Genomic DNA, 24958 nt, shown 5'->3' on the forward strand with positions numbered 1-24958 from the left:
AAAAGTGATATCGATGTTATAAGTCCCATATCTGACTACCTTGACTGGAATTGCTGATGAGATATGGCAGTTTTCTTCATCAAAAGGGAAGTATTTGAGCCAGTTGAAATATAAGATGAAACTCTCCTTAAGGTTATGACTTTACCGTTCTGATTGTTTGGGACATTCTCTGGGGAGCTATAGTATTTTGAGTTGCTTCTCACAAAAGAGAGTTGGGTTGGACCAGAAGGCTCTAAAATCATTTGAGAAACAAATAATATACTCTTGACTAAAATGTTAATTCCTTATTCAATCTGGGAGTGAATGGAATGTCCTGCACTTAATGAAATAAAAGTGTTTGATCTAGATCTCTTACCAGCTTAATCTTTCATTCATAACCCATGTTTCCCCTCCTTATTTAAAGAAGTGGGGATAATTGAAAGAAAAACAGTCACAAGGGCATACAAAGAATGTCTATTGCTCCCTTCCACAAATATTCACTGAACACGCATGTGCCAGACGCTGAGAATAAGCCCTCCCTGAGCGGTATGTGTATCACCTTTGGACCTCAGCTTCTAACAGTCACATTATAAGGATTATATTCTTCTTTAACAACAACAACAACAACTAACTAGGAGATACAGACTTCCACCAGCTACCTGTCCCCCCCACCTCTAAATCAGGTTTTGCTCATCTTTTCTGTGTGTCTAGTAGTAAAAAAAAAAATACAGTCGGAGACAGGCTGTACTACAACACAGCTTAAATGACTTACTTGCATTACAATTACCGCGAGGGTAGCTAAGTGAGGGGTGTTTAGGAAAGGAACTTTATAGTTTGAATGCACTTCTAGTATATGATAGGCACTGTGGTAAGAAGTTTACATCCTTTCTCTTAAATTCTACGTATTTATTATTCCTATCTGAGCTCAATTTCCTCATCTAAAAAAATGGGATAATACTTCGAAACCCTCTCAGGAGGATTAAATGGGACTTATAGAAAGGAAGGTAATTAATATTTATTGAATAACTACTATGGGTCAAGCCCTGCGGTTTGTTCCTTCACATACTTTATCTCTTTCATTAGCTCCGTCTTAAGAATGAGGAAAATGAGGTTAAGCAGAAGTGACCAAAACTATTCTTCCCCAGTGGAGGAACCTTCACCAAGAACCCAGAAAACACATATTTATGAAGTGCTTACAATGTGTCAGGCATTTTTCTTGGTTGTAGTGAACAAGACAGAGGTCTGTCTCAAAGAGGTTTGGCGTATTCATCCAGAAAATGTTTGGGGGTGAGAGGGGGCAGATAATGGCTCATACAGAAGAAAAATCAGTGGCACTGTTTTGGGCCAAGGTAGGTTTCAGATGCCTATTAGACATCCAACGGGTGAGGCGTAGGAGGTGGAGAGATATGTCTGGAATGTAAGGGAGACATCCGGGCTAGAGATAAAAGACTGTGAGTCATCAGCACACAGATAATGTTTAAAGCTAGGGTGCTGAATGAGATTTCCTGGGAAAAAAGTGTAGGTGGAGAACACAGTTAAGGGCAGAGAGTCCCGAGGCCCTCCAACATTTAGTCATCCGACAGACGAAACGTATTCAAGAACCACAGAAGTGACCAATGAGGTAAGTAGAAAATCGCATGAGTTCGGGGTCATGGAAGCCTAGAGAAAAGTTTCAAGGAGGGAGTCATCACCAGTGAAGCTACCGTAAAGGTGCACAAAATACAGAGAACTGGCCACTCATTTTGCCTTTCACTGAACAGATATTTATTGAGTACCAGCTCCATACTAGATACTGCTCAAGGGACTAGAGATACACCTGTGAACAAAACAGAGGAAAATCCCTGTCCTCATGGGATTCACATTCTAGTGAGGGGTGGGGGGAAAGATAAACAATTAAATTATAGTATGCTAGTTGATTCTGAGCCCTTTACAGGAAACGCAAGCAGAGGCGAGTGCTCTGGGTATGGAGAGTGGGGCTGCAATGTCAAATAAGCACAATCAGGCTCTGGGCCGGAAGCTGGCATCTGTCTGTTGTTGCATCAAGGAAGGAAGCTTCCCTTTGCTTCTGAACGGCACTCGGTCTCCTTCAATTGACTTGAAGGACACCGGGGTTGGGGGGAGCGGGCCGCGTGTGTGGAGCGGGGAAGGACCCTTACTGGGGCCCTACTTGAAAGATTCAAACTTAGCAAATGGAATCTTGCCTATAGTGCTGGGAGGGCAAGCCCTCCTCGTTGTGTCACTGGCAGTCAGAGGAGGATCTAATTCACACAAGGAAGACCTTTAGAAGATAGCCATGGAGCCACAGGTGGGAAGAGCATCCCAGGAAGAGGGCCCAGCAAAGGCAAAGACTCCGAAGCTACGGAGCATTTAAAAAAGTAAAAAATAAAATAATCAGGGCTTCCCTGGTGGCGCAGTGGTTGAGAGTCCGCGTGCCGATGCAGGGGACACGGCTTCGTGCCCCGGTCTGGGTAGATCCCACATGCCGCGGCCGCGGAGCAGCTGGGCCCGTGAGCCATGGCCGCTGAGCCTGCGCGTCCGGAGCCTGTGCTCCGCAACGGGAGAAGCCACAACAGTGAGAGGCCCGCGTACCGCAAAAAAAAAAAAAAAAAAAGAATCAAATAATCAGGTAAGACAGCACAGAGGTGATCTGTGAAGTCCTGAACGAGCAGAGCGAGTGAGCGAGGCAGGCGTCTGGAGGAAGAGGTTTAAAGAGGGAAGAACACGTGTGAAAGTGCCTGGAAAGTTGTAGACTCAGGAGGATGCCAGAGTGGCTGCAGCAGAGTAGGTGAGGAGGAGGGTGACTGAATGAGGCGAGGGGGGATCGGAGCCTTCACTGTGAGACAGGAAGCCTGGGTTTTGAGCAGAGGAACACCATGCAGGGTACTGTGTTGAGCAGACACTGTTGGGACCCGGGACGAGGGTGGAGAGCAAAGGCCGAAGCAGGGAAATTAGTTAAGAGGCAATTGCTATAATTTAGGTGAGAAATGGTGGGCCTTGGGCCAGGTGGCAAGTGAATGCAGTGAGAAGCTTAGAGCAGGGCTCCCCAGCCCCTGGGCCGTGGACCCCGGTACCGGTCCGCAGCCTGTCAGGAACTGGGCCACGCAGCAGCCGGTGAGCGGTGGGCGAGCGATGGAAGCGTCATCTGCCGCTCCCCATTGCTCGCATTACAGCGGCCTGAACCATCTCCCACACCCCGACCTCCTGCCGCCCCCGGTCCGTGGAGAGATTGTCTTCCACAAAACCGGTCCTGGTGCCAAAAATGTTGGGGACCACTGGCTTAGAGACTAGTCTCAATGTTAAAGCTGACGGGATTTGCTGATTAGCTGGATGTAGCCTGTGAAAGAAACCGCCAAGCAGGATGCTAAGATTATCTGCCTGGGCGACTGGAAGGATGGAGTTAAGGTGGGGAAGACACCAGGAAACTGGGAAATCGTTTTTGGAATTGGGAGGAGATCTACTGCTTAAGGGGAGAGGCTGGCCTCACGAGAGTATATGCAGGCAGAGGAGGAAGCAAGTTCTTTCTGGGTGGTTTCTATTTTTTTCAGGGACATAGCAGTCAAGGTCATCAGCCAAGAGGGAATATGCAGGGAGGCGTTTGAAGTTTGAAGAGAGAAACAGTTGTCGAGGGGAGGAGGGGAATGAAGAAACCAGGGTAACAAAGTAAAATTCACAAGCGGCCTGAAAGGCCCACTTGACCTTGACATGGTTCTGTTTCCCTTCAGCCATATTAAGGCGCACGGGTATGGGTTTGGAGTCAGAAGAGGGCTGGAATCATCTGTGACTGACGGTTTGCTGAGTACAATGGAACAAGGAGGAGGGGAAAGACATTTAGTGTCCAAGGAATTCACTCACCCCACGGCCAGGGATAAGAGAGGAAGTGAAAACCACCACCACTGACAGCTTCAGGGGAAACTGTATCCCCAGGGGAGAGACAGGTTTCACTCAGAGCAAAGAAAGCAAAGGAAAGGATGAGGATGCGGGGGATTTCTCATTCTTGGTAAAGCAGTTTCAGTGGCTGTGATGCGGGTGGATCGGAGTGGGTCAAGGAGCAAGGGAGAGAACAGAAGTCGACAGAAAAGCAGATAACGATCTCAAAAAGCTTTGCTCTAAAGGCGCTGGAGTTAGCTGAAGGGTGGTTGAAAGCAAGGTTTGTGTATTTTAAAGTGAAAGGTATTACAGCATGTTTTTATACCAGTGGAAGAGGGTAAAAAATTAACAACGCGGGCTTCCCTGGTGGCGCAGTGGTTGAGAGTCCGCCTGCCGATGCAGGGGACACGGGTTCGGGCCCCGGTCCGGGAAGATCCCACATGCCGCGGAGCGGCTGGGCCCGTGAGCCACGGCCGCTGGGCCTGCGCGTCCGGAGCCTGCGCTCCGGAACGGGAGAGTCCACAACAGTGAGAAGCCGGCGTACCGCAAAAAAAAAAAAAAAAAAAAAAAAAAAAAAAAAAAAAAAAAAAAAAAAAAATTAACAACGCAAGAAAGCAATGGGACAAATGTGGGGATCTTTGCAGAAACCAAAGCCCTTGAGAAGGTCAGCGGACATTGGATCCAAGGCATAAGTGGAAGAACGAACTTAGAATTCGGTAGAAGGAAAGAGGCAAAGAAGGCTGAAGGCAAGAAGGTTGATGGAAACGTGAAATGGGAAGACTTGTTAGTTCTTGGGAATGAATCTACTTATCTCTGAAAGTGTGAGGAGTTTACCGTCTGAGAAGTGATGGGGGGAGGAAGATTGGGTATTTGATGTCAGATAGATAAAGCTGTGAGGAGAGATAGTCACCAGGTAGGGAAAACGAACTTACTAGGGAAGTGTAGTAGGTTTGTTTGGCAGCATGGAGTGCCCACCTGAGAGGTGTGGTCATAAATCTGAAGTGAGATCAGTTAACATAGCTGTGTACTTTTTCCAATCAGGCTTTGCTGCTTTGGTACAGGTGCCAAGTAACTGGCTCACAAGGACTGTGGGTTTTGCCAGGTGAGTATGATTGGGGGGTAAGATACAAGGGGGTTAGGATGTTTCCAATAAAGTGGTGAAAATGCTGGGCCATCATCTATGCTTCATAAGGAAGGAAGCAAGGATATGAAAGGAGTCATGGACAATGACAAATGGGAAGATCAAGGGACTGGAAGTCTGGATGAGGTTAAAGACTTGCTGGAGTGAAAGAACTGGGGTAAATGAACTCAAATGGTTCAAGACGATAAACCGAGAAGGGGGTGTATGAAGTTATAATTTAGGAGATGGTGTATTACTTTCTCTCCTAATTAAATAAAAGCATTAACCAAATAAAACATTAAGATCAAGATGATGTTGCTTTTGGCTACGTTAAAAAAAAGCATTCTGATTACATCTCTGGGTTGGTCACAGTTTATCTGGCTAGGAGAGTTTGAGTTAATATCACTTGATTTGAATTTTACAGCAGATCCCAATATAAGATGAGTGCCCTGTGTTACAATAAAGGGAAGCACTACAGCATATAGGGGAAATCTATAAAATTGTTTTGACATCAACACTGAGGGATATATATGTCCTTGACTTTTCATGTAAATTTATGATACCAATATTAAAATAAGAAAATGCTCATTCTATAATTAAGTGGACATTTTCCAATGAATTCTATTATCCTAACAACTTTAAAGAGTAATAGGAATTCTCTGGGAGTAGATATAAAAAAATTAAAGGAAAATATTTTGCTGTTAAGGGGTTTAGAAATAAACACAAAAACATTCATTATAAAATTTTTATTCCATTGTATTGCCATTTAAAATATGAGAATATAAGCAAATATCATCCAGTGTCAGAAGATCTACAGCATTTAGTGACAAATCAATAGCTTCATGGAAATTTTCAATTCATTTAAAAAAATACCCGAGTCATTTAAGTAATAATTAAGATGAGCTTTGACTCTACGTGTAATAAACTTCCACTTGGCTTATACAATTCCATTTTCTCCAACGGGAAGCTGTGTAGGATCCAGTCCTACCTTCTTCATTGATACGGCAACATCAAATAAATAGTCGTAACACTCACACCTGTTAAAAAAATAAATAAATAAAAGCAAAAAGAACTAAAAGTGTTCAGTGAAAAGAGAGTTCTCCAATCCTAACAATCACATTTTTCCTCTGCATCAGGTTAACTCTGTTCCTAGCAGATTTTTTTTTTCTTTCCTCAATTCTATGCAAAGTTTCTTAGTTTGTCTCCAACATTATTAAAACACGGAATCATACTGAATCATGCCACCATACTATACACTTCTCAGGAAATAAAAGGGAGTTTAAAATATACTACTTATGTAAATTTAAATTTTTTTTTTTTTTTTTTTTTTTTTTTGCGGTACGTGGCGCACAGGCTCAGCGGCCATGGCTCACGGGCCCAGCCGCTCCGCGGCATGCGGGATCCTCCCGGACCGGGGCACGAACCCGTATCCCCTGCATCGGCAGGCGGACTCTCAACCACTGTGCCACCAGGGAAGCCCTAAATTTTTTATTATGTGCCGTTTTTTGAAATAAATATAGCAAATCTTTATGCGACTTGGGTTAGCTTTATTCTAGCCCTCAACTCAGAGAACAAGATCTGTATCTCCTTCTTTGTATCAAAGAGCATAGTGCCTTGCCAAATAACAGCTCATCTGAAAAATATTTCTTAACAAAAGAATATATAATACAAATACAATATCTAGAAATAATTAATGATAAACTATTTAAATTTAAACCAATTTGACCAGTAACACACAAAAAAATCATACTCCGTTTTCAATCATAAAACATATTTCATTCTCTTTTAGAGTGTGGTGACTTGCCCCAGACGTTCTTTGGTTTCGGTTTACACTTACATGCTTTTAGCCTTCTCCCACGTCTCTCCCCAGACATAGACTCCATGCCGTCTGACTAGTACTGCACAGGAGTCTGGGTAATCATTCATTGCTCGGGCCATTCGCTCTTTGAGGTCTTTCTCCTCAGGTGTATTCTCAATAATGGGTACTACTAACATATCATCATATCTATTAAGACAAAACAAGCCATTTGCTTTCCTTTTCAAAACAAATAAAGGTATTCATATATAAAATTTATAATTTTTTCAAATAACAAGTTAGACGTTGTCTTTATATCTGAAAAGCCACTCCAAATTAGGAACAAGATGTTGCATGTTATTCTGTGTATCTTGTATAAACAACTGTATCAAGAGACGCCTTGGGAATTTGGCAGGCATTGTTCCAATCCTAAGTATAAGTGGCAGAAATTTGTACAGGATACCAAAACCTAACAAAGAAATTATCAAGATCATACAAGTATTTCCCTGAAGGATAGAGAATCACAGTAGTTTTAACAGGAGATGAGAAATGATAAATTTCAGAATTAGAAGCATAGGAAGGATTAACAATTGAACTACTTATTAAAGCAGGAATTTCCCAGCGATATAAAATCATTCTATTCTATCTCTGCAGGACCCAAAAGTGTCTTGGATAGACAAATAAATAAATGCAGGTGTGGTTTATGGCCCTGGGATAGCAAAAACCTTTTGGAGCTAACTATTAAAGGTATGACAATATTTTCAGAACGTTCTCAAATCTGTGACATTAGAACTTCTTTACCTTATTTTTAGTAAGTACGTGTGATGAAATCAGAATATGCATTTTTCATATTTGTTTCTGCAGTAATATTTAAGCAAATAGCTTGTTACTGGTAAAACTATGTCTATTTGTGAGGTCATTTATAACCAATCAAAACTCAAGACATGTTTTCCTTTTAACATGAATCTCTCTTGCCTTGTTAATGTTACATCTGCTTTTTCACTACCTCTGTGATGGCTAAACTTAACCAAAATAAGTTCTATCCATATATTATCAGAAGTTACTACTTTAGGGAAGGTATAGACTGAGTAGCTGTCATGTGATAAAGAACCTGGCCAACCATTATCAGGAACAGTACAAGGTTGCCCATTATTTCACTTAAGTAAAATAGAGGTAATTATAAAATATCCTTAAATGTGGAAGGAATAAATTGCTAGTCCCAAATCTTTCCTAGTATTGGCCAGGAGAACCACAAACTTATATTTTCTTCTACCATATACCGAACAGTCAGAAATATCTCCAGGTGCAAAATAATTCACAGCAAAATAAGACCTGAGGAACAGAGCCAGGGTAGTCCTTTGACCATCAAACAGTATTCTTTTCACTCTACCATAGGCATGTTGCATCCAAAAGGTACAACAATTATATTTAACATGGTAACCTCCCCTGATAAGAATTAGGCATTTGAAAGTTATTATAATTTTTTTAAGATGGACTTAAAAATTTAAAAAGTAGAATAGAAAATGTAAAAACTCCATCCTTTCTTACTCATCCACCTTTTATTGCCCCTTCTTTTGACTGGACACTTGGGATTCTCCCCAAATACTGATGAAGTATCACTGCCCCTGAGCTGTGATAATGACCCTGTTACTGATTTCCCAGCCAGGTCCCAACAGAATTGCAGAAGCATGTCAAAAAACTTTGTACTCTTTAAATTCTGAGACATTCAAAATAATATATAAAGTGTACACGTTGTGATGCATAACAAATGACATCTTTTCATTCATGTCATTCGTTTTGCCACAAAATTCCAAAGGCTCTCTATTGTTCTCTGCTCCTCTACCCACCGTTTCACACGTTCTTCTGACCTATTCTTATTTCTTCACCAAAGCAATCAAATGCCGATGAGATTGACAGCACACATAATGCCTCTCCTTCAAGACCCAGATATGGAAAAGGCAATATGCGGCTATGCTTTTTTTAGTATGTACACTTTCATAATTTAAATATTTAACTTTTGTAAATAGGTGTTTCCCAGTGCTGAGGAATGCTTTAGGCACACAATAAATATTAACTAAAATCAAGTCCAATTAACTTCTCAGCACACTAGTTTAAACACATACAGTCTATTATGTGCAGTAACAGTAAGATATTGCTGTAAGAACACTTTAGAAAAACTGGCACCCTTTTCCTCTAAACAAGGTAAAGTGGATTCAGCCCCTTTAGGAAATTGGGAAGGGTGAAGGCTCAGGAACAAGAATGCCTGTACATTCAAACAAAATGCCGAGCCTGTCCCTGAGCCCTGGGAACGTGTTTCTTCATGTCACTGTATTCTAGATTGATGAATAATTGCTACATTTTTGTGGGCTGGTGGATTTAGCTGATTTTATCGAGAAGGCCTCTGTTCTATACTATCTATGCCAGTTTCCACGCTGAAAAATTATAAACATATAGAGATCTACTTAATTAAAATAATTATAAAACTTTTTTTAAAATGAAAATATTCCAGAAATACTACATGAAATCAAAATGAAGCATAAGATTTAGTCAGAGCTGAAACTTCCTGAAGACAAAGTGAAGGTGAGGAGAGCTTGCTCTTGGGGTTCTTCAATAAAGGAATAACACTCTTTCCATCTCTATAGATATCTCAGCCAGGATTTTTGCATTTTACTCTGACAAACATTTAATTATTCATGTTGGCAATAATTTACCAAGGCTGGGTTGGGGATGGGGAAAAGGAGGGGAGGCATCTGATTTGTGTCACTGAGAAGAGATCTGGAAGTATAATATTAAGGGAGATACTATCTAACACAGATCTACAACATCTCATTAAATACATAAAAAGATCAGTATCCTGTTTATTACAAGAAGGAGAAATACCGTTCAAATTATTTAAGCAAAAAATAGAGGAAAATACCTGAAATACCCTCCCGAGGTACATTTCTTTATTCCTTTGATCATCTCTTGATGTGTAATTTTAAACTCCCTTCCTGGGAAGAGAAGGGTGGCCATGACAGCAGCTTTAGAGTGGGTATGAATCACAGCACCTGCTCCTGGAGGGGGAAGAATACAGTTACATGCTCAGTGAAAACTAAATTGCACCTTTTAAATAAAAAAATACATACACATATACACACAAACACACACACTTATTTGTATATGGCTTTGGACTTGTTTTTCTTGGCATGGAATAATAAGTTGGCAGCGGGTAGGAGGGGAGAAAGGAAGATAGGAAAGAGAACTACTGATAGAGAAGTCAGAAAGCAAAAAGAAAAAAAATTAAGCTTTATCCAGCATCAGGACAATGCATGATACTTTATACATGCTCAAGAAATATCCTTTAGATGGTCTGAAGTACAACTATAATGACTGTGGAGATCATAATCATAATACTACTACCACTCAATTAGGGATTCTTATGTGCCAGGCACTGGGCAAATCCCCTTTATAGATGTTATCTCTTCGTATCATCACAACAACCATCTCCCCCATTTAATGGTCAAGGACATGAGGCTCAGAGATGTTAATAATATGTCCATGGTTATTTAACTACGTTGTCCAACTACAGACAGTAGTTGAAGAACTTGGATTTGAACCCAGTTTAGTCTGACCCTTAATCACCAAGATATGCTTCATAGTGTAGGCCATATCTTAGTAACATAAGGGGATGGTAGGGATTTTAAGATATAGATGCAAGGGATTTACCTAAAAAAGAATTTGTATGCTATAAAACTCAGTAACGGCTATTTTTGCAATGGGCAGTTTATTTAGCTTTTTGCTAGGAAAGATTCTTCATGCTGTTAGAATCTGTTGCTGAAGTTTCATCCTTTCAGTAGTAGCTGATAATGTCTGGGAACAGCACATGGCACGATTACTAACTCTATATTGATTTTATTCAGGGGCTATACTAAAGCATGGTCCTAATGACTTCATTGTTAAGGCTGAGCCCGTACTTCAGTTATACTTTCCTATTTTTACATTGTCCTCTAGGTTCAACCTTTCCAGGTTGGTTTTCTACCACAATTTCTGGGAATTAAAGTAAGAGTCCTATTTTTATCATAAAGTAAATTTTTCAAAAAAGAGGATCACTCCCACTGAAGTGAAGAAAAGGGCATGATTTTCCCTCATTTGAATTTTTTTTTTTTTTTTTTTTTTGCGGTACACGGGCCTCTCACTGTTGTGGCCTCTCCCCGCCGGCGGAGCGGCTGGGCCCGTGAGCCATGGCCGCTCCGCGGCCGGTGGGATCTTCCCGGACCGGGGCATGAACCCGCGTCCCCTGCATCGGCAGGCGGACTCTCAACCACTGCGCCACCTGGGAAGCCCCCTCATTTGTATTTTGATTAACTTCTACTACAAGTTCCCAGAGATATAACTCTGAGCTAAGAGTAGGAATTGGATTGTAAATATAATATTTAGTTGGTTAATTTGACAATCTAGTGGAATCATATTGATCTAGGTTGGAATTCTGGCCCCAGTACTCACTGGCTGTTAATTTTGGGAAAATCTTCCCAGAGCCTCTGTCCTCTCATATATAAAGTGAAGTAATAATGGACCTCCCACAGACGCTGATGTGAGGGCTGAATGAGTTAACATATTTAAAGTCCTTGCACATAGCAGGTATTCAAGAACTGTGAACTACAACAATAATTGCCATTATTTACAGGAGCCTACTCTGCAAATATTCTTTACATTGAATACATTTTCTGCCTACCTCTCATTGTGTAAGCATTCATGAAAAGAGGAGTACACTGGCTTTTTTTAAGATTCTTATATGGTGGAGGTCCACTTATGTCCTGTTCATTGATGTCACAAACAAACATGTCTTCAGGCTATTTAGAGGGGGAAAAAGAAAAAAAGAAGGCTTATACAATATCAATTAAAAATGTCCCCTTTCTTGTGTGTGTGTGTGTGTGTGTGTGTGTGTGTGTATATACACACTTCCATTTATATATAGTATATATAAACAGTGCTAATATATATACATATTTAACTCACATTTAAAATATTTATATAATTATAGTTTCTCAAAATTTTTTAGCCATTTTGAGAAATAAAAAAATGTTTTCTACTAATAAAAATCATCTCAAGAAAGTTGAAAAAATCGACCTTTAGAATTTGAAGAAAAAAGTGATATGGAAAATTTAGTATGCATGTAATGATGCTGATGTCATTTCATCAACTTAGTTTCTCAGCTTTTCCATGTAATTTCACAACTATATTTCAGAGAGACTATATAATCATCATTTTAGAATGGGTGTTATAATTTTTTTCACATTTCATAATATAAGAGGAAAAATACAGAGTAAAATTTTCTTATCCCTTGAGAAACTTAACTGGTACTCAGAAATGTTAATCTTGATGACGTACTCTATTTTTAAAGTTCTAAGGAATTATGCAGATCCACAGGTTTTTCCTAGTAATACATGCATATCTCTGACTTGTAACTTTCGTTTGCTAGGGTTTATTACAAACTACAATATAAATGTTTTATTAATGAAGCACTATGCCTTAGACAGAATTAAGTATTATGTGCTTGTTTTAACTCTATTCTGGGTATTATTCTAGCATTAATACAGAATGGGTCTTCTCAAAATGTTGAAACAACGTTTTATAACTTTACATTGAAAGAGCTTTGCCATTATTAAATATGAATCAGTTTGGTCCATTTGAGACCACCAATCTGATTACCCTATTAGCCTGATAAAGACGGTGTTACAATGCTGCAAAGTTAGAATCATTTTTTATTATGACTTAAGATTGTACTATTCACTTTTGCCCTCTAGAGGCTGAATGAGAATTCAAAACACCTGGTTGCAAGCAGGATACTTACCACCTTAAAAAAATTTAATAGTTACTTAACAAATGTTTGTTGATTAGTTATTTAAATTATCACAATATAATCTCCCTTCAAAACTAAGATTTCTTTTAATATTAATTCCATTTCACAAAACAATAATCAAGTAGAGAAGAACAGACATTTGGGTTTAAGAAGGATCCCTTTACCATACCTGAATCCGTTCCTTTTGCACTCCTGAAGGAGCAATGTAGATTTCATTGCTGGTAACACAAAATACAGAAATTGGTATTTACTTAACTCTAATGTTCTGCTTTTGCAAAAAGAAAAGTGTACCCTTGCAGTCCAATCATTAATGATATTTATAAATCAAGTCATACAAATATCTGCTTTATTTAATTAATGGTGTAGGCTGTATAGAAAGAATACCAAATTAATTTCTTTATAATGCTGGTGACAGTAAAATATTGATAGTTGCTTTTGTTACATTTTCATATATATTTCTTTATTTCTTTTTATGGTGCAAAATCAATGGTAACCAGGCTTTTATCTGGTTAGGGGAAATAAAAATCTGAAAACATAAGTCTTTAGCATCTTTAAGCATGAATAAGCAGAGTTTATCTTACTATACATGGAACACAGTTATTCTAAAGTCCAATCAGGGGAAATATGCTCACTTGGAGTAGATCTCTGCTTGCAAGAAATCAGGGTTAATTTTATTGTTTGAAATGCTCTTATTATAAAACATGACGCTCAGAGACCTCTGCTGGATGGTTTGTTAAATTACAGCATTAACACTGGGCTACTTTTTGGGTGGAACAGTATATGCTTCCTAATTGAAAAACACTTCTATCTTGTGAAAATATTTGGTAACAAAGCCAGAACAATTGCAGAAAGTTAGACATATAAAAGGCATGGCTACATCTGGAGATCTCTCTGTTACACAGCACATTGTGCTAAGAGAGATGCTATAGCAGTACCACTTAGCACAAGGTGCTTTCAAACTTGATTTGGAAATTAATCTAAAATCTTCTCTAAATTCTCTCCACCCTCAACAAAGGTCCTTTGGCTCATGTATCAGTTTCAGTTGCTGACAGAGGGTGTTAAAGAACTGCCACATAATGCAAACGAAGGAAATACCAGCACCTGCACGCTCCAGCTTCTGCCACTGAGGCACGGACGTAGGGACACTGAATAAATATTAACTGTTTCCCAGTGAAAATAAGGGTGACTGCCTATACTGAATTGAGCTGTCAAAGTTGGGGTTACTAATAAACCTATAGACTTGGAAGTGACAAAAAATTAAGAAAGTTCCTTTAAGGATCTACTGGTAAATTAAGGTCTAGGAAATAAATGCCTGATAATGGGAGTGAAATCCAAAGCAGAGTAAGCTTCTTCAAGCATTCATTTTCACAAAGTAGCTATTGCTTTAGAACTTTGTTGCATAAGAAAACCATAAAGTGGCACTCCTCTGGAACCAGTGGGAACACATAGGGATCATTACTGTTAAAACGGCCCCTTATAAATACCAGGGATCCAAATCTTTTGTCCTCATGTAACGTGAAAGAGACTCTAGAATCATGTGTGGTACCTAGTCCAGTCACCTCCGCTGGTAAGTGGACTTGTAGGTCTTCTTGTGTGTGGAGATATTTATTCAGTCCTGGGAACAGACTCAAATAAAGTTCGAAACAGTCTGCTGGTAAATAAACTCCACCTACAAAGTGGGAAAATCCAGGGTTTTTATTCAGTTTGTTCAAATAATTTGGTATGCTAAATGTCTTTTCATTTTTTTTGGCCATGCCGCATGGCTTGTGGGATCTTAGTTCCCCGACCAGGGATTGAACCTGTGCCCTCAGCAGTGAAATCGTGGAGTCCTAACCATTGGACCGCTAGGGAATTCCCTGGTATGCTAAACCTATTTTTATGATTGCCTTTATAAAATGGAAATCAGTTTAGACTTTGGTCAACTTTGAGTAATTAAAAGATTAGCTAAATAGGTTTTAGAAAAAAGTATACCTACAAAGAAGGAGATACGTGGATAAAAATATTAATACAAAGATGTCAGAGCTTTTATTTTAGGAGGGAACCATGCCAAAGACTAAAAGTGAAGTATTTACTTGGTACTGTAAGCCACAAACAAAAGCATTTTGAGTTTCAAGGTATTAAGTTTTAGAATTTATTTTCTCCATACTCCCTGCTCTTTCACAATGTGGTGAGCAGGGGAACAAAACATAAGAGTTTATAATACATGTTCTATTTTTATTTACTTAAAAAAAATCCTTTAAACCTTACTATGATTCAATTATCTTATCTACAATATAGGTTTATTAATTTTAATTCTAATAGCATACAACAGGATTAGTGTCTCTGACACATAAAAATATAATGCTGTGAAAGACAGGAAACCAGCCTAAGCACAATGGCTGCTCGGTATTCTGGAATTGCCTTGATTACTGTTATCTTCTTGGTCCTCCATTTCTTCCTTCTGATTTAACTCTTATATGTGTCTTAAGCTATTTTTTATTATATACACTTTTGGCACCATACACCAGTAGCATAAGCTGAACTGATAGTAGGAACCTACTATCAGTTGGATAGTAGGTTGGAATCAGTAAATAATTTCATATTCCCCAAAGGGCTTACTGCTAGAATTATTCTGGAAACACAATCGATTGGGTTTGTGCTTCATTCCAAATGTATTCGCTCTAAGCATCAGATAAAGAAAACCAGACTTTCACTAACATGAGAATAATATTGCTGATAAAATTATTGATATGGGTCTCTGAAGTCATTTAAATATTAGGGAGAAAATTCAACATGTTACTACAAATTACCCATTTTACTCTGTAAAGCAAAAATTTAGTAAGATTCCAAATACAGTGCCATAAAACTGTGGCTGTTTTCACCTGTGACCTCCAGGAGGCTCCTCACCAATTAAGAAGCTGAGGAAAAAGCATTTTACAAACACAATGCAACTTCTCTATAAATTAACTGTAGTGCCATAAAGCCAATTAATTTTAAGAGGTGCCAGTGAGTGTTTTAGGGTGACCATACATAATTTTAGTGCATGGTTCTACAAAGAATTTTAGTTTTACAAAGAACATAGTCTTTTATGTCTTCATGATCAAAAAAATTCCCTCTTGAGATCTGCAATGGTCCCTTACCTGCATTCTATTTTTAACTTAGCTGTTTTTTTTAAGAGCCAGTTGGAAAAAGTTATTTTAACTCAGTTTGGTAGAAAGCTCTCTTTTGTACATATACAAACTATTTCTGCAAATGCAAAAAAAAAGCAGTTAACTAAAGGCAATGTTTAGAATATAATTTATTATAAGTAATACAGGTGAGAGACCAAATTACTAGGACTCAACTCCTAAATGAATAAATGAAACAACAACAAGTGTTGTTATTATAGAACTTTGCTGTGAACAGATCAACTTGAAAGATTTGGCAAAATAACTTGAAAACCTGCAAAATGCTGATTGACACAATAGCACTGGGTTGATGGTAAGAGAGGACGCACGTGACGGATGTCCCATGAATTGATACCATGTGGAACAGGACGTTTCCAGACTGAGAGCCTCCCTACACATGAACTATGACATTTGTTGACTAAGGGCTCTCCTGTCATTTCCCACAGTTTAATTAATATTTCATGAATTCCTTGGTAATTTGAAGCAGATGAAATTTCAATGGCATCATCTTGTGGTATGCCATAAAATCCCCTTTGTTCAAAATGTTCTGATTGTATTTTACATTCCATTCTTTTCTAAACAATTCAACATTACATAAATATTGTAGTAATCCAATTTTGTTAAAGAAAGTGCATTAGGATAAAGAAATAAATCAAGTTACTCAGTTTTAACATTCAGCCTCCAGACAATATTATTCCTAAAATATTTCAGGAACAAATACATTAATCCTGTTCCAGAAACACTTAAGAGAGTGAGATTCCACAACCTCTATTTTCATTGTTAGTAGGTTACTTATTTCTTCACCCTCTTAAAGGAAAGACAGTGATTAAGTCTAAAGAACAATTAACTACTATTCATTCCTTCTGTTTCAAGGCCAGTACCTCTTGTTTTGTCCTGTGAACAACATGGACCTGCAGGTTCTATGTCCATTAATAATGATACATGCATTTAGAAAGGCATATTGCCTTTTTCTGGACTCAAAAAAATATAATTTTTAGAATTTTAGGTGGTTAGTAATCTGTATTTAAGTGACTTTAAAATATGTATCTGAACCTTTGAAACAAATCCTGTCTATCCAGAGGGGACCCTTGGTAGTTCCAGACATACGAACATACCCAGCAACATGTTATTTAACTTTGGTACTCCATGGACTGGAGACCAAATTATTCTGATTAGAAATTATGGTTCTTAAATCCTTAGATATTTATTATATCTGCAACATCTGAACACTTATTCCATTCAGTTATGCAAATACCTATTTCTCTATTTAGAAACTAAATACCTTCAGTATCATAAAACTGATCATCGGTTGTTCTTTGAACATAATACATGTTAGGCTCTCTGTGGTCTACTTATATGGAGAATTCTCAGAAATGAAATCAGCCAGAAACTTACCCATGCTTCAAGCTAATTCCTCCTCCAGTCCCAGTGACCCAGCCCAAATGGTAAAACTGTTTGCAGAGCTCTGGGATCAGGTATTTTGGATGTTCCTTGTCCTTAAAAAGAAGGTAATGATTTCTAAAATAGACATTATTTTGTCAAATGACTATTCTAGATGATATCTCTATTAAGAAACCAATTTAAGGAAGTTTAAGAAAATCTACCATAGAGAGGGTATGGTGAGGGAGAAAATTATTACAAAATATATTTTGTTTTTAATGTTTGGAATGTGGATCTACTATATTATTTTGCAACCAGGAATTATTCAGGGCCATACAGTCTAATATTATGGAACAGGCTGCAAGAACAAGGTGGAGAAATGCCCAGATTATATTACAAAGTATCTACTGAAATGGCTGAAATAAAATAGGATCTAGTGCTGAAAGGAACATGCTTCAGTCTGTCCAGAAAATTTCTTTACACATAACATCTTATTCAATTAAGGCATGATATACATGATATACTATGTTAGTTATTTGTTGATTATCTGTGTTGGTTCAATTTTATTTTTATTCTAAAAATGTCCTTTGTTTCATAGCAATTGTATTGTTTTCTCTTATTACAAAAGCAATATATACTTATTATGGAATTATAAAGTCAAGAAAATAATATAAAAAGCACTCAGAAACAATCATAATTAATACTTTCTAGGCCCAATCCTATGAAGATATATGTTGGGATAAACACTCAGCCTTATTCATTTATTTATTTATACTGAGGTATAATTGACATAGAACATTATATTAGTTTCAGGTGTACGATATAATGATTCCATATTTGTATAAATGGTGAAATAATCAGTACGATAAATCTAGTTGAAATAAGAGCCTTACTTTTATATGTCTAATGATTACTTCTTTAGAAAACAAAACAAGGCATTTCCCCCTCTTTTTTAAAGCTAAAATTAATGAAAACAAAAACTATAATAAAGAAATACAATGAATTCCATTTTGGCAGTATAATATACAACCCTTACCTTGAAAACAAGTAAAACTGCTGAATAAGTCATTCAAAAAATATTTCAAATTATACTGCTGAGCTGGCAAGAAAATAAGGTTTCACAGCCATAAAAGAAATGAGAATGAGTCCAACTGGGAGGGAAGTGAGATCCAAAGCCCTAATTTCCCTGAAGGTATTTGCAAATCTCTGGTGACCTCTTCAATTTTGATAGCTATGCATGTCACTAGAAACACAAGATAAAACCTAGGGTGTGCTCAAAATAGGGTATCTAATAGAAAATCCCTACATATGCATGGGACCCCAAAGGGCTATACCCTCCAGGTGAAAGTGAACAAGAAGTAGTCACACTGTGCAGACAAGCACAGCTAGCAAACCTGCATATATAAATCTTGGCACTGGGTAATGGGGGAAAAAACATCTTTGAGTCCAAAGAGGGATTACTGAACAGACTAAATTTTCAGCTATTTAATTGGATTTCTGAAATTATGATATTTTCCCAAATTCACTGTTAATATTTTACATACACATTTTATTTTAGATCAGTACTACGAATGATCATTTGATGGAGTAGACTTAAAAATATAAAATTATAAACATGAGAATGTTGACATTTTTTAAAAGTTCTGATTGAACACAGGCTTAGGAGTTAATGGACACAAAGGCAAATCCATATTACACCATTTATTGCTGACGTGACCTTGGGCCTCAGTTTACTCATCCATTAAATAAGAACATTATGAGGACTAAAATGAGATATAATGGATACAAAGCATGAAGCACAATGTGTGACACAGTCAACATTCGTTTCCTTCCCATTTTAACGAGTTAAAAATTCCTGAATTAAAATTTAAAATAAAGTTATATTGGTCTTTCTTATATCTTTCCTTATGAAATCTAGCCAAAATTACCCATGCCCTGTATAATTTGCTATTTCCTTTTTTAGGGATATAAGTGTTATTTTAATTACAGCTAATGAGAAGACTCCTGCAGTTTTCCAATCCTTAACCATCAACTTGCAGGGCACAGTTGCACACATTATAGAAAACAGTCTGTTATTAAGGGCTCCCCTTTCCCTTTTGTCTTTCCACTACTGAGGTATTAGAACAATTAGCCTGCTTCATGCTACAGGAATAACAATGGTAAGGCAGCTGTTGTTGATAAAGTTTCATTCAATCGTTCAAACCCACAAAATTACAATTTCAAGAAAAATAATCACTTAGCAGCAGGAACCAACAGAGATATATTTAGTAAAAATGCAGTCATTTAAGTTATCCAGAATGATAAGAAAAGTAAAAATTAAAATATGCATTTTAATAAGAATTCACAAGAAAGAAAAGGTTTAGTTAGTATTTAGCTCTTCCCCGAATGTCAATATTACTTGTCTGTTATTGTTAGATCTGTTAGAATAATAATTTTGAAAGACATATCTAAAGATGGATTACAACCAACTTCTTACAGTAGAGGTTCCATACAGTGAGGAAGAAACATTTAACAGTATTTTGTATATACTTTCAAAACACTAAAGCCTAAACAGTTTTTGAATCAATACTTCATTTCCCCAATTTTTCAATCTAGTTATTTTAAGGAAATCAGCCTCGAATGTCACTGAGATACCTGCTCACAGCCAACAATGGCTCTAATCCCCTCCCCCACCTTTTCTTTCAATTTAAGCATAACAGAGGCATTATTTCTCAGATAGAGGTTTTCCCAAGGGACTCTTACAAACATAAAATGAACACATGTCACATGTATTTAGCCCATCAACTAAATGAGGGAACCAAAAAGATGATACAACGGTGTCCAAAGAGAATTCAAAACACACACACATAAAAATAATCAGGAATCCTGGATTTACAAATAAATGTTATAGAAAAACTGGACAATATCCGCTGCAGCAATAAGTTGAATCTCTATAACACGACTTGCATTTCTATGAAAAATAATCATCTGCATTACTGTCAGCATTCTACAATTCACAGACCTGTAAAATAGCATAAAGATAGCCCCAAGGGCTTCCCTGGTGGCGCAGTGGTTGCGCGTCCGCCTGCCGATGCAGGGGAACCGGGTTCGCGCCCCGGTCTGGGAGGATCCCACATGCCGCGGAGCGGCTGGGCCCGTGAGCCATGGTCGCGGAGCGGCCTGCGCGTCCGGAGCCTGTGCTCCGCGACGGGGGAGGCCGCAACAGAGGGAGGCCCGCGTACCACAAAAAAAAAAAAAAAAAAAAAGATAGCCCCAAGACACCTAGTAGTCTTTTTTGATCATTTCAGTCTTGCAGAATTTTTCCTCGCACTGGCTTAAGAATGGACTGCGTACAGGCACAGTCAAGGTGTCAGCATTTTCTCTTTCTCTGGTCTTTGTTTCCTTCTGCACTTCTGATTCATTCTCCTCTCTGCATACTGGTTTTCTTTGCAACTTCACCTCCACTCAAAGCCCTATTTCTCCCTCCTACCTTCACTACACTTAAAAACTCTTCTTACCAGTTAAGCACTGACTAGAAATCAGAAGACAAGGAGGCTGGCTTTAGCTTTGACCCCCAATAGCTTTGAACCCCACTGCGGCGAGTCTGTGACCCTTTCTGGCTATCAGTGTCCTTATTTTAATAATCTGGGGGCTTCCCTGGTGGCGCAGTGGTTAAGAATCCGCCTGCCAATGCAGGGGACACGGGTTCAAGCCCTGGTCCAGGAAGATCCCACATGCCGCAGAGCAACTAAGCCCGTGCGCCACAACTACTGAGCCTGTGCTCCAGAGACCACGAGCCACAACTACTGAGCCTGAGTGCCACAACTACTGAAGCCCGTGCATCTAGAGCCCGTGCTCTGCAACAAGAGAAGCCTGCGCGCTGCAACGAGGAGCAGCCCTCGCTCGCTGCAACTAGTGAAAGCCCACACGCAGCAATGAGGTCCCGACACAGCCAAAAATAAACAAATAAAATAAAATAAAATAAATAATAATCTGGATCAGTGATTCCTAGACTTCTGAATTTCAAGGCCGGTAGTTTTTATTGCTGTTTTTTAAATTTTAGGGACTGACATAAGGTTACCAGTTAATGACATTGGTTATATTTAACCATCCATTATCACATTTTTCAAAAAAGAAAGTGCATTTTTAACATAAAAAGAGTAGGAAGGATAATGTCGGAATGAAACATAGTCCTTTAAATGAATGCAATTAATTTTGTGAAATTCACTTTACCATGGTCCTTATTTTTCTTATTCTGCAAGAATTGAGTAAAAGCTCTCACGGACACATACCTGGGGAGGATTAAAGTTATCTTTTCCTATTTGGTCTCCTTGCCTACAATTTCTCCTTTTTCTTCTCTTTCTTCTCCAGCTTACCCTTCACTCTATTATTAGTACTAAAATAATAACACTACTTTGATCACTGAACTCCCTTCCTCAAATCATTTAATATTCAAATATCACCCCCCGGGTCTCTTATTTAAGTCCATCTGCTTTCTTGCTCCAATTTAACTTTTCACATATTTTCTTTCACTTTTTTACATACATCTCTCAGTTCTAGTCAACCTAGTTGTGGTAATCAACCTCCAGGATGGCTCTTAATGATCCCTGCTTCCTGGTATTCACATCCTCGTGTAGAGTTCCATCCCACATTGTACCAGCCCGGTACAATGTGTGAAGACAGACTAAGACTTGACAGTATGTCACTTCTGATGGCAGGTTACTAAAGCCCACAGCTTCTGTCTTGGTTGCTCTCTCTTGGATCACCTTGCTCTGGGGGAATCCAGCTGCCATGTTGTAAGGGTACTCAGCCTACGCAGAAGGCCATAGAGCGAAGAACTGAGGCCTCCAGCCAATAAAATGTGAGGAACAGAGGCCTGCCAATAACTTTGTGAGCTTGGAAGCAGATCCCAGTTGCAGTCAAGCTTTGAGATACCTGCAGCTCCAGCTGACAGCTTGACTGCCAACTCATGAGAAACCTTGAGCCAGAACCCTGAGCTAAACTCTCCTGGATTCCTAATCATCAGAAACTCTGTGAGACAATGATTGTGCATTAAGCCTAAGTTTTGGGATACTAGCTGTGCAGCAATAGATGACTAAGACACATTTTCTTGCCAGCCAAGAACACATCTTTTTCTCTTTGCACTGTTATTGCTCATACTGGATCTCCAATTATCCCACCTCTAGCGGTCAAACTCTTGCTTGTCAGCCTTTACACCAGGCTTCCTACCCACTTCCCCTATGATTCCTTCTCTCATCTTCTCCGCAGGAAGTGATCCTTCCTCAAACTCTGTGCCATGGCATTTGCACTGTGTACCTTTTTTTTGGTAACTATTATATAGCCCTCTCATTCATTCATTCAACAAACCTTTATTGAAGGCCCTGAAGAAATAAATACGAGTAAGAGAAAATCCTTACCCTTGAGGGCTCAAACTCTAGTAAAGAAGTTAACTGTGAAATGACAAAGCAATATATAAAACAAGATGGTCCAGGGCATTATGGGAACAGAAGTTACTGGTGGGGGGCAGCAGGAAAAGCTTCATAGAGGAAGGGATGCTGAGCTAACTTTTAATGAAGGATGGCACAGTATGCAGGTAGGTGAAGAGGAGAAAGGGCATTTCAGTCAGAGAGAACTCTGAGTACCTGGAACCGGAATTAGGTTCTATGGGATGGAGGGGGGAGGGAAAAAGACGGTAAGGACCTTTCGTGCCATGCACAGGAGTTTGCACTTTATGCTATAGATGGTTGATAACTGCTGAGTAGTTTTAAGTAGAAGATGATAGGATCATACTTTGCCTTTGCAATATATCTACAGCGGCAATAAAGAGAAGAGGCTGAAGGGTGACAACCAAGGAAGCAAAAGATCAGACCAGAAGAAGGCTGTGGAAATAATTTCAAAATGAAATTGTAAGGTGGTGATGGTGGAGATGGATTGGGAAGATAATTAAGAAGTTAAAAAGAAAGGATGGGCTTTGGGTGAGAAGACTGAAAAAAAGAAAGGCTTAGAGGAATTCTAAGTTTCAGTTGGCTGAGTAGCTAAGTGGGTAGTGATACCAGTCATAAGTATTCCTTGAGTGTCTATGTACCAAGCACTTCCGGGGAATTCAGCCATGAACAAGATAAAAGTCTCTGCACTAATGGAGTTTATACTCTAGGGGGTAGTTTAAAAAAAAACGATGTTGACTGAAAAAAAAATGCACAATGTGACAGTTAAGTTTAATTGGGGGCAAAATGAGGACCATAACCCGGGAGGGAGCCTCTCAGCTCTGAGGAACTGCTCCGAAGTGGTGGGGTGGGGGGGAAGTCAGTAGAGATGTGATTTTAGTGAAGGGGGGTTACATGGAATCAAGCACACATTTTGGCAGATGGCTGCTGTTAATCACAAGAAGTCTGCCGCTGGTCACGAGGAGATGTCTCCATTAATCCTTTTAGTGCTTTTCTAGATATAAGATGCAAGAAATTGGGCTCATAATATGTTCTCTTAAAAATAACTATCTGAAAAAAAAATAAATAAATAACTATCTGAAGTCCTGTTCTTCCTAGAGTATCTCATTCCTACCTCCTCTCTGAACTCCTTTCAGGGTGTGCTGAAGGTCAACCACTCCAGTAGATAGTGACCTAAACCTTGTAGAGGCAGACAGTGTGCGACAATTTTTAGTTGGCAGTGAAAAGAGGAAAAAATAAATAAACTGTAATAAGTGGGAAAAAGGAAACAAACAAGGGACTTTGCTAATCTGTGTTAAGTCACTTATTCGCACATGATAGTGGTTGACAAGTATTTCCCAATAAAATCTGTCATGTTACTACTTTTTAATTGGGACGTTCAGCCCCGAAAGAGAATAACAGGAGGAATAAGGACTTTCCCTGTCTCTTAAGCAAGGCTTCTCACATTGTAATTGTTTATTCGTCTAGCTCTCCTCCAGACCCCAGGCCATTGTCTTAATCACCACCCTGAGCACGTGGGTGTTCCATAAAATTCTTGGTGCGCAGAAGTGAATGAAAAGTTATGTGCAGCCAGAGGGTGGATTTTCCTTTGACTTCTGCTTAAGGAAAAATCCTTTTTACGATCATCCCATAATCAATCTAAACCGAGACAGGCAAAGAGCAACTGTGCAGATGAAAAGTGCCGGCTACAGTCCGCAGATTTGGCTAGGCGTACGTTTCCGATTATCTACTGGAAGGCAAACGTCGGGCTGGTAGCCAGGGCGCAGAAAAGAAGCTCGAGAGCACAGACTTAGCTTCATTTCCACTCCAGAGCTTCACGTTTCCCAGCTTGGTCTGTCTTCATGTTAAGTTGTTTTGAAACACATGAAAGACGCCCGACGCTCTCCTCCGTTATTTTTCCCTTTTCAACGTTTGGTGCCCAACCCCTGCCATCAAAGAATCTCAGCGCTGGAAGGAGGCCCGCCTCGGGGCCCGGGGCCTCAGGTCTGCACGAGGAACGGGAGCGCCGGCGCGCGGGGGTCCCGTCCGGACCGGCCTGAAGCCCCACCCGACCTGCACCCCGCTTCCGCCGCCGCGCCGCGCCGCCGCCTCGCCTCCTGGGAATAGAGTGCACCGGTGGCCCCGCCCCTACCTGCGCGCGACACTGCAGTGAGCAATAGTCTCCCTCCGGAGCGTGACAGCTAGACATGGCCCGGACGAGGGGTACGCGCGTCCTCCAACCTTCTCACGGCTTTGCTTCTGGCGCTCCGCCTGGGTTAACACGGCAAGGGCCGAACTGCAATCAGGCGGCCCTGAGGGCACCCCGGGGGCGGGGCGGACAAGGCGAAAGGCGGGCCTGGGAGGGCCTCGCTGCCTGGAGACCCAACCGTGGAGCCGCCTGACCTGGAGGCGGGGCCAAGCCGTTGGAGG

At 39.6% G+C, this 24958-nt stretch overlaps 1 protein-coding gene across 1 annotated transcript; it reads right to left on the reverse strand.

Annotated features, from left to right (window-relative positions):
* Positions 1-5697: 5697 nt before the first annotated feature.
* On the reverse strand, positions 5698-24939 carry APIP (APAF1 interacting protein). The gene is made up of 7 exons (XM_024119068.2): positions 24681-24939; positions 17142-17242; positions 12770-12818; positions 11473-11590; positions 9679-9814; positions 6804-6971; positions 5698-6003 (listed from the first exon to the last, which is right to left on the reverse strand). Exons 1-7 carry the CDS (start codon positions 24735-24737, stop codon positions 5904-5906), a joined length of 729 nt encoding a protein of 242 aa, XP_023974836.1. The 5' UTR covers positions 24738-24939; the 3' UTR covers positions 5698-5903.
* Between the last annotated feature and the right edge of the window lie 19 nt (positions 24940-24958).

The sequence above is a fragment of the Physeter macrocephalus genome, chromosome 16 (assembly GCF_002837175.3).
Source record: "Physeter macrocephalus isolate SW-GA chromosome 16, ASM283717v5, whole genome shotgun sequence".
In the NCBI taxonomy this organism is placed as follows: Eukaryota; Metazoa; Chordata; class Mammalia; order Artiodactyla; family Physeteridae; genus Physeter; species Physeter macrocephalus.

Excerpts from the sequence above, each read along its gene's own strand:
- APIP (XM_024119068.2), bottom strand. The coding sequence starts at position 24,737 with ATGTCTAGCTGTCACGCTCCGGAGGGAGACTATTGCTCACTGCAGTGT. Across the intron at positions 12,819-17,141 it reads GGAATTAGCTTGAAGCATGG|CAATGAAATCTACATTGCTC; the intron begins GTAAGTTTCTGG and ends TTGTGTTACCAG. Across the intron at positions 6,004-6,803 it reads TGGGAGAAGGCTAAAAGCAT|GTGTGAGTGTTACGACTATT; the intron begins GTAAGTGTAAAC and ends TTTTTTTAACAG.